This window comes from Varroa jacobsoni, unplaced genomic scaffold (assembly GCF_002532875.2).
Source record: "Varroa jacobsoni isolate VJ856 unplaced genomic scaffold, vjacob_1.0 scaffold_1360, whole genome shotgun sequence".
NCBI lineage: Eukaryota > Metazoa > Arthropoda > Arachnida > Mesostigmata > Varroidae > Varroa > Varroa jacobsoni.
In genome coordinates this window covers 38,432-51,715 of record NW_019214262.1, presented here as the reverse complement: position 1 = coordinate 51,715, position 13,284 = coordinate 38,432, and the positions used below count along the sequence as shown (strand labels likewise).

Below are 13,284 nucleotides of genomic sequence, written 5' to 3'. Positions count from 1 at the left end.
TAATAATAATAATAATAATAATAGAAATGCCGTACGTCATAGGTAGGGAACACGTGTGATGAATTGTCAGGTCTGCGCATTTAAATGTCACAAACAGTACGTGTCGTTCAAAATGGCCTCCTTTCATTATACGGACCTCATAAGCCATCTAATATTATCAGGTAACCTTGAAATGTTTTTGATATGTTAATGTATAACAGAATTTACACCCCGCCCCCATTGATTGAGCGCAGCGTTGTTAGAGGGTCATAATGAAACCGTTGTATATAGACAGAGCAGCGTGGGTCTGCTATACGATGCCTGCTTCGTAACATACACCCGTATCTGAGGCAATGAATCTGCGCCACTGCGTGGGGTTAAATAATATGTTAGGTACGAATAAGTAGAACAAGAAAGCCTTTAATGAACTTGAAAGAGCCATAAACGGTTTTTTTGTCAGTTATCAAAATGAATAACTCGCTAACGGCTCATCCCTCTAAAGAAGCACGAGCTCTCCAAAGCGACCCTGCTTTATCAAGCTATGCGTATAGGAAACGATATAATGCAATACCCATATTCAAAACATATAGAGCTGCTAAGAAAATATACACGCTTTTTAGTGGATTATAACTCTTTGATTATACTTTTCTCACAGTGTAAAGATAAAAAAAAAACTCTCAGGGTTAACATTCAAACAAAGGCCACTTGTCCTAAACGTCCGCTGGAAGTATGACAATACAGCAAAAGTCTAAAGACAGTATCGCAGAACGTGTTGTCGAGGACAAGAACATCGAGAAGCTTCATTAGCGAAGAAAGACTGCTATAAAGGTATCGGTAAATATCTCAAATAGGCAATCAAGTCTTGAGCTTGACATCAGCAAATTATTTGCTCATCGTATTTTACAACGCTGTAGATGGAAAGTACCGCTTTAGGGATGGTACATGCCCTCAATGCAATAATATCCACACTGGCAATTTTACCTATAATACCTGTAGAAACGTGAACAGCTTGGGTAGTTTTGCAGGATCTACAGTGTGATGAGGCACTTCAAGCAAATTACTTGCGTCATTTCTCCTGGCAATATTTCTCATGCCAATCGCTTGAATATACTACAAGATTTCGTTATAATACATATTTGGGGGAACTTCAACAGAACGAAGTACCACCGTTATGACTTAAAAGCATACGTTGATGAGATCCTTCTAAATAGATTGGCTAAAGGGAGAAGTCTCGTAAAATACGAGCGGATTTCCCAGACCTGACGTTAATAGACCTTTTCTTATGGGGATACCTTGGAAATAAAATCTACGGCGGAAAATTTAGCATAGCGTAGTAGAAATACGCTATGCTACTGGATTAAACGTCCGTTGAAACGTGTGAATTTATAGCCGTCCGTTGTTAGCGTTGTATCGACTAGAACGGTAATAAATCTGAACATGCGCATTAGGAGAAAATATCATACATTTTTTTGGCAATTTAAGTACTCATTATGCGGAACTAAAAACCAAAACTACCGCCACTGAAAAGGTATACACATTTTTGGGGGCATTCTGTACACGCGAAGCTCCTTTGCGTGACACAGCAATAGTTAGTGCGAGAACAGCTAGGTCTCTGAATGTCTGAATTTACAGTATTCGGAACATAGGGTACGCTGAGTCCCGACAGCCTTAATATTGGTTCCCCATAGTAGTAGTACAGTCGTAAAGTGTTTGTTTACTAAATTTAAGGACACACGCGGTGATTTAGGTTGGAAACTGGGTGTAGGCACACTTCGCTTCGCGCTGGGAGCCGGCTGTCTAGAGCCGTACCTAGCGGCAGTAGAACTCGAAACATTTCTTTCAGTTCTCATATTGAAATCCTGAACACAAGTTATTAAGCTTCTTTAGTTTCCAGATATCTATAGTATACGAGAAAGCCAGTAATAATGCAACTTCCGAAAGGTTCAAGCTGTACTCCGATATGGCGACACAAATCTATAAAGGCCCCTAATGAATTCGAAAGAAGTACCGTGTGCACAAAGGACAACGTATCCGATTCTCCGGATATGCCGATAAGCCACTATTTCGTTGAATTGAGCCTATCCAATAGGAGAGTTTTGGGATATAATCGAGGCTAAATAGATCCCATTTGGCAAAGACAAAAACTTCTATGGCGTTTCCACTTTTTTAAGCTTCTTAGGGTGAAAGACCTCACAGCGTCTCAAATTGTTTTCTGTTATGAAACCGTTTATGAGAAGGTCAGTGTGGGGAAAAATCGCTTACAAACCTATAACTGCAAAATTGCTTCCATCGTAGCAGGAAACAAATCTTCTATTCTGGTTTAGATCGCAGCTAGCACGAGTTAATAGGAATATGAACTCATTTAGTAGAGGTAAAACTATTGTAAATAAAGGCGATAAAGATGTTTCATAAATCGTAGTCATCGATACCGCGGTGATCTCAAGACGATAGCTATATTAGATATAGAAGTAGCTTGCGATACATATTTGGTATAGAATCGGACTTAGGACCATTTTGCCTGCTTACAAAGAAGTGATTTCCGGTATGCGAGATTTAGTCCTAAACTTGTTGAGCTAGACTGCAATGTTGCAGAAATGCGAAAAAAATTACTAGTTTATCTTATTGTGTTGATTAACTAACATAACTAATGGTTATATAATTATGTTGTTATTACATTCTAGCATACTCACCAGAGGGCGGTGCTTTAATACGATGGGTTTTATTTCGAGAAATCACTTGCCCATCCGGCAGGACATAATCAGTCTCAACTGTAACCAAGACATCTTCTTGGTAACCGACAGACAGTGCATACGAAGTCAGGTTACTTTTGAAGGACTCGCAAAGAGACACCTTACAAATAGTAATTCGGGTATCATGGGGCTTCACTTTTTTATAGGGCTGTAATGCCCACGTTACTTGGTAAGCGATGGTATCGCTGTTGAAATCGACAACATGCAACATAACATCCGACGGGGTGGGAAAACCTGTAAAATAAGTAGCATTTATAAAAAAAAACGGGCCCGCAATTGTTGTTTGGGTTGTTGGGCAGGAAACATTAACCTGTATGTACCTCTGCCTAAAGAAATTTCATGACGGCTTTAACACGCTGGATGACAGATGGTATCAGTGGATATATATTTCTATTAATGAAATTTACTCATGGCAATTTTCTTGTGTTTATTACATGTGAGAAAAAGGACTAAAAGTTGTTTACGTACTCTCTTCGTTGGGACCTCTTGTTCCTGTAGGTAATGATTATTATTATTATTACTCAATATTGTCAACGTTTAAATATTTTGCGACCACATTTGGTTGTTGCAATAGAAGCTTTTTAGCAAGAAAAAGGCTAGCGACGTTTAAGATCCGAGATTTTTTAGCCCCTATATCTGAATCGGAGAATGAATGAATGAATGAATGAATTTTTTTTTTAATAGAAAATTACCAGAAGTCTTGACGCGCTTTGCATAATTTGCGGTGACCGTCTGGCCTGGCAGCAACTCGTAGATCGTACGAAAATTGATTTTGTAGGATTTGTTGATTAACAATGGAATAATAACAAAACGTTCAAGGGTAGAATAATCGAAACAGTTTGCCGATACTTCACAAATCTGGATGCTGAAGTAAGCAAGCTGAGGAAACTCAGTACTGCGAGGCATAGGAGCCATCCAGGACATTTTGTAAATAAAGCGCGTACGCGAGAAGCCGACGAGGGCAAACTTGATATCTGATACGAAGGGAGGCACTGTAAAAAGGCCAAACTTGTAAGTGTAGTGAAAGTTGAAACTTGTAGGGTGATGATTTATACTAACACGTTGGTATACCTCGTACTTCTTAGTTATTACTACGTTATAACGTTATTGCGTTTTCGCCACATAGCAACCCATGTTGTTTCCAACTTTTTAAGTTGGCCCGTGTACAGATAGGTAATCGGCATAAGTCCTTCAACTTGAAAATCCTCTAACTTATTTTTTGCTTATTAAGGAGAGAGAGGTCCTTTGGTGGAGCAAACACATGAAAAGCGTCTAAATCAAACATAGACCTTCGACCAAGGATATTAAATGGAAAATCTGTGAAGCGTAGTTACCAAAGTCGTGCTGACCGTATCTATAACTTTGCGTTGTGTTTTTGTTCAATCAAACCTTATCCAGAAACTTTAATCGTATCCAAAAAACTACATAATACTGGCACAGATATCCATTGTATACGTAGAGTTTATTAAAAAGAAAAAAAAAAATATATATATATATATTGTTCCAATACACAAACACATACATAGTATTTCATAGACTAATAAAATCAAGCCTGGCTATGTATACATGTACATACGTACATATACTTTTACACTTAGTGCTATGCTGTAAATGGCATACCCCTTGTTATTCTGATCTGACACATGACAACTACAACTAAAAAAAAAAACAGCTACCAAGGGTTTACTGTTACTAGAGTCCTTTTAGAATACTGTCGATCAGAAATATTCACGCAGACGTTCTATACCTGAACTCTACGATGTCGTGAGCTTGCAATACCCGACTTCGATAAGACAGACAACTAACATAGATGTTATCGTACGTGCCGTTAATTACATTACCCCTTGGCGGTGTCGTGATTTGAAATGTGACATTTCGAGCGAAAGACCCTTCATTCTCCGTGAAGTATTCGACTCCCACGGTCACCGTATAGCTACCAGCTCCGTAGTGCAAAGCTATCGTATAATTTGTGTGGTGCGTAAGATTATTTCTACAATAATTTGATGAATTGCACCACGTGATCGTGTAATACTGTTTTGCAGGGTGGTCAAGATACGGGGCAGTCCACGTCACATTGTACTGAATAGACTTTTTTGTGAGAACCTGTATGCGAACCTGAAGATTCTGTACAGTTGGATATTCTGAAAAAGAAGTCATGACACAAATAAATACAATGAACTGTCAACTTTAGGCTCCTATGAATGCCATTAGAGTTATCATACGCCACGAACGCGCTAAGCAGATATTTTTTTTCGAAATTCGGCTAAAATCGTGGCGTTATAAGGTAGAGAGAGGAAGCATTTATTTCGAATAAATTTCCCGCCCTCTAGATTCATTGTGCTTAGCACAATGGCATAGTAGATTTCATTTGTAGTCAATGAAAAAGGAAGCGGACGCTAGAGATAGCTAAAATGCAAGTCGGACAGAAAAACATTTCCGTGTCGAATGTAATGCGAAGTTTTCTGATTAACGAAACTTACTGTTAGATAACAATGAATCGTGAGGCAAAAGAACTTTGTTATTCATTGCACAAGAGCAACTACGTACGGTTGAGGGAGCTGCGTCAGTACTTACGGTCCTGAACCGATGGCATGTCTTTGGGGACTGCAGGCGGTATTGCAGTACTCCGAATGCTCCGTGGACGTCGCTTGGGAGAATCTGAGCAAACCGTATTCAACTAAACAGTTCTACTCATAAAAAATTCACTTTGACTTACAAAATTAATACTATTTATCCTTAAATTATATTTAAAAATAACAAGCAAAGCGAGAGTCCTTCTAGGACTCTCGCTTCTACGGGATATTAGCGTTAAGAATTGTTTTCTCTACATTTTGACGCTCTTAAGAATGAAAGCGACGTTGCGTTACCTCCTCGTCACGAGTGACTAGATCGAGCAGATGTGTTTGTATATAATGCAAAAAATTTAGATAGATAGATAGATCTCGTAAAGCCACGTTTTAAAGTACTCCGTCTCAGTGTTTACTCTTAAATATTATAATAATTATTATTACATAGTTCTATCCACGGAAACCCTTCACTTTTCAGAATGGCCAAAACAGGATTTTGGTTTTAAATAGTTAGAGTTATATATTTTGATTGTTGACCCTTCCGAATCTTCGTGACGTGCTGAAAGATCGGCTTATGACTTTACAGGGGCTCACCGGATTTGAGTAGAGCCATATGCGTTGAAAAGCCAATATCCGAGTTCGAGTACCACAGTAAGATGCATCATTTGGCGATTAGAAGACAATTTTTCAAGACAAGAAGGGCAAGATTTCTTAACGCTGCTATGGTTGGTCCCTAAAAGGCGCAAACGGCCTATAAGGACAGCGGTATATTGCCAAAGATTGGCAAGGTTTCAGCTCGCTTGTTTTATAGGTCGATGCTAATAGGAATCCTGTAGAGCTGCGTTTAATTTGACATGAACTGGGTGCCGATTCCATTAAGCGTAGTGCCAAGTAGCACATCTTACGTATGGTATTTAGTTAACATGTTAATCAAAACATGTCAATCAGACGCTAAGTAGCAAGCATCGTATATCTAACTTATGTACGCTCCGAGATCGAAAAAAAAAATTTCGGTTTGTGGATTGTTGAGACATATTTGAAAATTATCGCATTAAAACGGCGTGTCTCATCAACATTACGCTGCTGTAACAGACAGAAAAACCTACGGGCTTCAGTAGTGAAATTGTATCGACTGGAAAGTCCGCTGTAAATGGCGCCGTCCACCTCGAACATGGGCGTCACTGCCAACGAGAAAAATGCAAATCTTCGAAGATTATTTAACGTGACGAACGTAGAGTTAACGCATAAAACGTAACGTTTTCCTCCTGGAATTTCCAATGTGACAATGAAGAAAGCCAGCGGTGTTGCTTCGACGAAATCTCTATCGCTCATCTGAAATATCGCGAGGAAATGAGATAAGAGATACTTATCAATCTTAAACGGTCACTCCAAAAATATCTCAGAATTGAAAATAAAATGTGATACACAGCGTTCAGTTGAGTCTATCGTTAACTTATTCTCGCAGAAACATACGCTTTTACATAGAACACTTCGCACTTAGTAAACGATTACCCTTGACAACTCTGCATAAGGATACTCTCGCCACCATTAGGAATCAGATCGGTTGAGTCAGATATACACACGGTACAACAGTTGGCTTTGATTCTGACCATGATTAGTTAGAAGCCAATAACAGACTCTTATGCTATCTAATTTTGCCCACCGTTTTTAGCGAATCATCGTGTTTGCCACGATTACCTAATATATTTCGTCTAAGCATAGCGTGAAATCAATTTGTAAGAAAGTAAGTTGATGTAATAAAAAAAAAAAAAAAAAAAAAGTAGATGAATCTTACACGCCAAGATACGGTGACGTTTGTAAGGTTGAGCTCAGTGTTGGACGCGGACAAGACATTGGTAAAGTCGCCGGCCACAGGGAAATCTGTATTAAAACGATACCGAATCAAAATTGATTCACTTTCGGTAGATCTTTGAGCCAAGTACGCTGTACCTAAGCAACCCCTATCCATGTATACAAGTCAGGAATGAATACGTTGGAGCTGCTTTTCGTTCACAGAACTCGTCGTTTATAGCTTCCTGAAATTCCTGTGTTAATCAGTCCGAAAATAGTAACGAAATACTACGATTTCTGTATATTTCTACAGAAAGTAAGCAGTACGTAGTACTCGGTTGTTACGAGGCATCTTGGGCAGCAATGCAATCTAGGGTTCGTTTTTCCAGTTAAGTAGCTCTAGCAGGACGCCAGATGCTGGCTGGTCGAGTGCTACGTACGTGTTAGTCTTCTAAAATCTTGTACAGAACAGCTAGGTCGACGATGTGCATGGTAAAAGTGATTGGATATTAGCTGCTCTATTGAAAATCAATGCGACGATAGGTACGTCCGCATACCGACATCATCCTTAAGGCAAGCAGTAGTATAGTTGTAGTCCTACCGATTTTAAAATGTCTTTACGAGGCTATAGAAAATAGATACATGTGTCATCTGAAACGCATCGGATTATCAGGCAGATAGTTCCTATCGACAAGAAACAGATTGTTCCAAAATACCATTTGGGTCTCTCGCGGATAGCTATGAACGCCAACGTTCATGCAGATATTATGCTGTCAACATAAATCGAAATTTTTATCCCAAACAAGGCTTATTGACCTGCGTAGTGTCGACAGTAAAAGTATATCTATACTCACAAGCTGTATGAAAGTGAAATTATATATGGAAAATATACGTTCCTTTTACGTGCATATCCACGTTTGACGACGTACTAAGTTACAGTTAATAATAAATGCCCCTAACCATATGGCAATGTAGAGAAACTAATGGCGGCCGGTAGTGCGACGTAGCTGCTGACATTGAAACGAGTCCGAGCGATAATGATCAGGCTATACTTGGATGCATGACTCGGTCCTCGGAGCTCTGCAATCTGCAATATCGCACAGGGGAGTGTGCCTCTAATTGATTCGATATATCCAAATAGGGTTTAGATTTAGAATCAAAAGCGTATTTTCAACCGTTCTAGAAAAGATTAGGATTATCGTATCTTCGATTTTTTTGCTGGTAAACCAAAGCGCATCCATCTACGTTACCGATATACCCAGCGGTCGATTAGTAGGACAGGTTTAATACATTAATTTCGAACTTAAGAAGCATGTAAGTGTCAGCGAATTCAAAATAGATCATTTCCCATGCTTATTGATTTGTCAACAATACCGCTTTATGTCGTGCCGCATCCAGCGGTTTAATCGGGCAACTTTCGTTATAATTCCGGCAGATCGTCAGATTAAGCATGTCAGATTTAACTGACGCCGATTTATAGAAGATCGTTACGTTTGTCGAAAGGTACGACGGACTCAGTTGAACGGCTTCGATTGGATGAAAGTCTTAGATATAGATCCCCGCACAACCAACAGAACATTCCATATTAGGCTACTATTACTACAAGTCTGAGGTGTGGGGGGGGGGGGGGTCATACGTTGATCATTGTGTTTGATTAAGATATAGGTAACTAGCCGATATAAGTACTAACCAAAAAGTGTTGTACTCTTAAAATGTATGGTTCCTATTTTTTTGTGGTTCGCCAGCATTATTTCATGGAGCGTCCTATCTATCTATCTATCTATCTACAAAAAAGAGTTCGGCTGGTTTTTAGAATCTGAATAGTCAACAAGCCTATTGATAAAAACATTATATACGTACTTCTGAGCCCAGTGTAGATAACTACACTCTGTAGTTCAGGCCCACGTGGTTTAAATCTGTCGCTAACGTTAAACTCATACTTACTCCAGAACTCGAGATTTGATAACGTTATTAAGGTTGAACTCTTCGACCTGAACGGACCATCTCGTTTACGACTCGTATCATTTATGATTGTATGGTTTACATTACGATCCTGCTTGGCGCACGTTCCCTTTGCTATCGCTGACGAAACATTCGCATACTCCTCTCTCGTTTCGATCCCTGCTACTAATAACTGAGTGGCCATACCTGAAAGGATGAGTGATACGATAACAAGGACAAATATAAGTTACTACTTTTTGGGTTCGGTAATCAGCCGCGCGACTATGTTTTGAAACAATATTGGTATTCAAAAGAGAACAGCCTAATTAAGTTATACTGAGAATTCAATTGTGAACAAAGTTAGCTAAACTATATATATATATATTTTTTTTTTTTTGTGCTATGTTATAGATACAGACATCGATTGCCTAGCTTCTTGCACAGCTGGGCGAGTTACATGGTTAATAAACTTACACGTTAACCATTTTCTCATTATAAATTGTTGCTTGGCCAGTTTAATGAAGGCCTAGTGACTAGTACACAACTTGGCGTACATGGCATTCAATTATTACAAATAACAACTTATTTTTTTAAGTTGTTGTTATTAAGTCATTATTTCCGTTGAGTAACGAAAAGTGAAAAATACAATCTCAAATTGTCGCACGGAACAATGCTCAATAGGTCATTGCCCATTGGCAACGTTAAAACCGTCGACGTCATTGGAACTATGTGTGTTTTCTCACTAATGGCGGGCCAATTTGAATAGGCTATACGTAAAACCGTTGTCGTGAAAATGCGATACGACGAGGTTCTTGTACTATCTTGGCAAAAACGAAGTTTTCTGTGACCAAGTTAAATTTATTTCCAGGAATTTCTATTAGAAACAAAGTGCTATCAACAAGTGGCCAAAAACAATAGCGAAAAATCAGTGTAGACTGTACAAAACGAAACTGTTTAATACGCACCAATAACAATGCAATATAAAAGTAGGAAAATTAATCCGATGCTCTGATGTGACATCTGAGGTATGTACCGGATCTCGAGTTAACTCGCAGTCCTCGTCGAACGTATACTTGGCATAGAGAAAGTATTCGTCTTTTAAACTTTTTCTATAAACCCACAGAGCGTCTGGTAACGGAAAGAGCAAGCATAGTGCCTATATGATCAATTGATTGCTTTTAGGCGAAATGGGGACACCACTAAATATCATGGGGTTGTTGAAGTTTGGCAAGATTCTCGATTAAACTACACGGCCAAGCAGACGCAACGAGAGCCTGTGACGAACGAAGTTCACCGGCTACATAAATTTAGGAAATAGTCTGACGACACTCTGGCCAAACCGATAGTAAACACTTCATCATCAGCTTGTATCAACCAGTTCTCAGGTGGTCAACCTAACCTAAATGCACAAATAGTGCAACTAAACGATACGATATGGTAGGATTCTGATATTTTGAGATGATAATGGGTTTGTTAGCAAGTGCGTTGTATAGCAGACATCGTTATGCGTATCCATTACCAAGCGTAAAATTGGAAAATTTTAAAAACAAAGAACTGCACCCGCCAGCTGCCGTTCGAATACCATTATTGACGATCAACACGATGGGGCCTTTTTACGTTTAATAGGCCACTAATGCTTCGACATACAAACTCTAACTGTAGATATACGTACATACATACATAAAATCCGTAAAAGTGCGCTGCTTTCACTAATGGAAAGAACATTTCGAGACGTTTTATGTATGCGCCCGGCCTTTTTTAAGTGATCGTGTACGACTGCACGTTAATAATCTAGTGACGTACTAACCTATGTGAGTAAAGTAAGATATTTAATAATCTTATTGTAAATACGAGCTATATTCTCAGCTGTGTTGAATAAGAAGGTACGTATTTGCGGCTTTGTTCAAGATTAAAACTGTCCCACGACTAGTCCAGTGACATCTTCGTCGTCTATCGAGTGATTATTTTTACGCTCGCGGTTCGAATGGCGCCATTTATGCTACCTAACCTCGAGCCGGTGTCGTTTAACAGAGGTGCTCCGACTGGAAGGCCATCGACGACCCGAAAAAATCCTTGGGCCCCGTTGGGGTTGACTGTGCGTGTTCCTGTATGTGTAGGTATATATGCACCTTGCAGCTGGCCGAGAGCCATCTTTCGAGTCCATGAGTGTACGAATTTCTATATACCTTATTACCTACTATTACTTATATATATAATATTACCTAATACATAACATATTATTATTACCACCACTCAACGACATTCTCCTTCTTCTCGGTCAACCTTCTAAGCTACTGCGACGATTACGTGCCAGTGCCGTTATACGTTCGTTTACAGTGGAATCGCCAGATGGCCCTTCGTTCCGGAGAAGCAGCAGTATAAGCAGCGAGAACAGCGGGAGCACCCCTACTACGAGCACTAATGGCTGTGCAACAACGAACAATTCGGTTCATGCGGCAGGCGTTCGAGCCATACCAATCGCGTGTGATGAGATAATCTCTTCATCGTAATGAAAATGCTCTATGCTATGAAATATGAGGCAGTCAAGCAATAGCTTCTCTGCTGCTACGGGCCTGCTGAGCATAACACCATCCTTCAAGGATCATGCGGCCACCGCGAATTGCGCACTACCGACACTACGAAGGACCGGCCATGCAGGAACTTTGTACGAGGAGGAGACGGTCAACCTATGGCCGCTTCCTTACGTTCGTAAATCATGAATCGCAGACCAGTGATCACTGAGACTCAGTTGGCCTGTTCAGAGGCAGCGTTTTCCGAGCAGGCCTGGTCAGTGGAAATCGAATATCTCGAGTAAAAGCTATGAAACAGCCTAATGAGAATTATTTCTGACGTGACTGCAGGCAGCAATGGCGGCAGCAAGTGGTGCTTTGGTGCTTCGACGGTGGGGGCTGAATCGTCTTGGTTGTAACGCGATATCACGTCAGACTACGCTAGAGGGCGGAAGGGCAAACGTCTGTACGGATTCGTGGAACTCGAGAGGGTGATTTTTCAAGACTATTCTCGTCAAAAAAATTAGAGATAATTGTGACAATTCTACCAGTGGATCTGTAGTGGATAGTGCCCGCGTTTTGACACTATTCATAACAAAATAATTTTTGCTATCAGGTAGCTGCCGTGTTGTTATTAACATCTCCTAATTAGATTCAAACAGGTGCACGATATATCGTGAAATTTGTATTTAGCGGTTCCGGCCATAACGTGATAAAAATGTATGAAATCCTAATGTAGCACGTCTTGGTGATATATTTTGCTGGTATTACACGGCGATTCTGGTTCGCCAGGTCTACTGGTATGCCATCTCATTCGTGAAAACTCATTGACAGAAGCCCAGAGGTCCATAGCCAGAACCACCACTAACCTTTTTTTTAGTAGGAGAATGATTTGGTTAGCTAAGCCGTAATCTTGCAAATCATATCTTGTACTCAATATAATTTCGATGGCGTGCTCTCATAATAACGCTTCGAATTACGCGCTAGCTGCTCATTCAGTTTCGAGCTGCCGTCATTGCGTTGTACACGTTGAGACTGGGGACAGCTGCCTCGATGCTTGTCAAAGGCACGTACACTGCACGTAACATACACACCTGCGTACAATCTGCGCGTAAAGAAAGTTTTTTTTAGATAACAAAATTTGCCCTGTTTTCGACAGCTTAATACTATGGTCAGAGTACTACGCCTAGTATCAGGAAAGCATTCGGAGTTTATGTTGTTCGGACACATATCTCTAAATATACTTGTAGTCTCTCATCATCCAAATACAGATAAACAGAACTTGTCCTGATCGAGTCTCATGTCAGACACTGATCTGGCGTCTTCGTTTTTGAGATTTACGTCGATTGAATTTATGTAGCCTAACCGTCAGCTTTCGTTCGCAAGTCTTCCGTTGAGTCGCATTTATCTGAGAATTCCGCATAAATCATAACCTACCTCCACGCCCACTAACAATAGCACTGTCTATTAGGGTATGCTATAATGAATAGCTGCTCTGAGCACTATGTTGTGGCCTTCTGATCGCTACTAGCCTAAACAAATAAAAACTAACCCTTGATTTCGGAGCCATCAATACGGTTCTAAGCGTCGTTTCGGTAACGTTCAGTATTTTACCGATCAACGGGTCGTTTTGTGGTCAAATTGCCTTTAGTGACTGGTTATTAATTGCTCTAAAGGAATAAATAGAACTCTATTTGTGATGCTATCAAACAGAAGCTGCCTCTGGCGCTTCCATGCGCGTTAATG

General features: G+C 40.0%; 1 protein-coding gene and 1 long non-coding RNA gene across 4 annotated transcripts in view; one reads left to right on the top strand and one right to left on the bottom strand.

Annotated features, from left to right (window-relative positions):
• Positions 1-13,284, bottom strand: part of LOC111269175 (uncharacterized) — a 38,301-nt gene that overhangs the window by 2,047 nt on the left and 22,970 nt on the right. Inside the window, exons 1-11 of one of the 2 annotated variants that reach the window (XM_022848581.2) lie at positions 9,994-10,081; positions 9,032-9,235; positions 8,462-8,631; positions 8,048-8,174; positions 7,092-7,177; positions 6,403-6,628; positions 5,304-5,387; positions 4,571-4,870; positions 3,422-3,721; positions 3,198-3,221; positions 2,670-2,963 (exon numbers count right to left, since the gene is read on the bottom strand). In XM_022848581.2, the coding sequence (XP_022704316.1) occupies positions 2,670-2,963; positions 3,198-3,221; positions 3,422-3,721; positions 4,571-4,870; positions 5,304-5,387; positions 6,403-6,628; positions 7,092-7,177; positions 8,048-8,174; positions 8,462-8,631; positions 9,032-9,235; positions 9,994-10,048 (1,870 nt within the window). In that variant the 5' untranslated portion in view covers positions 10,049-10,081. Of the gene's footprint in view, positions 1-2,669; positions 2,964-3,197; positions 3,222-3,421; positions 3,722-4,570; positions 4,871-5,303; positions 5,388-6,402; positions 6,629-7,091; positions 7,178-8,047; positions 8,175-8,461; positions 8,632-9,031; positions 9,236-9,993; positions 10,082-13,284 lie in introns of those variants that run through there. The other variant, XM_022848582.2, reaches the window with a different exon arrangement.
• On the top strand, positions 9,735-12,147 carry LOC111269176 (uncharacterized). Of its 2 annotated transcripts, none has more exons than XR_015314496.1 (3): positions 9,735-10,053; positions 10,937-11,145; positions 11,366-12,147. It is a non-coding gene; the product is annotated as an uncharacterized LOC111269176 (long non-coding RNA). The 2 variants fall into 2 exon arrangements; XR_002685632.2 differs by lacking the exon at positions 9,735-10,053 and adding an exon at positions 10,107-10,465.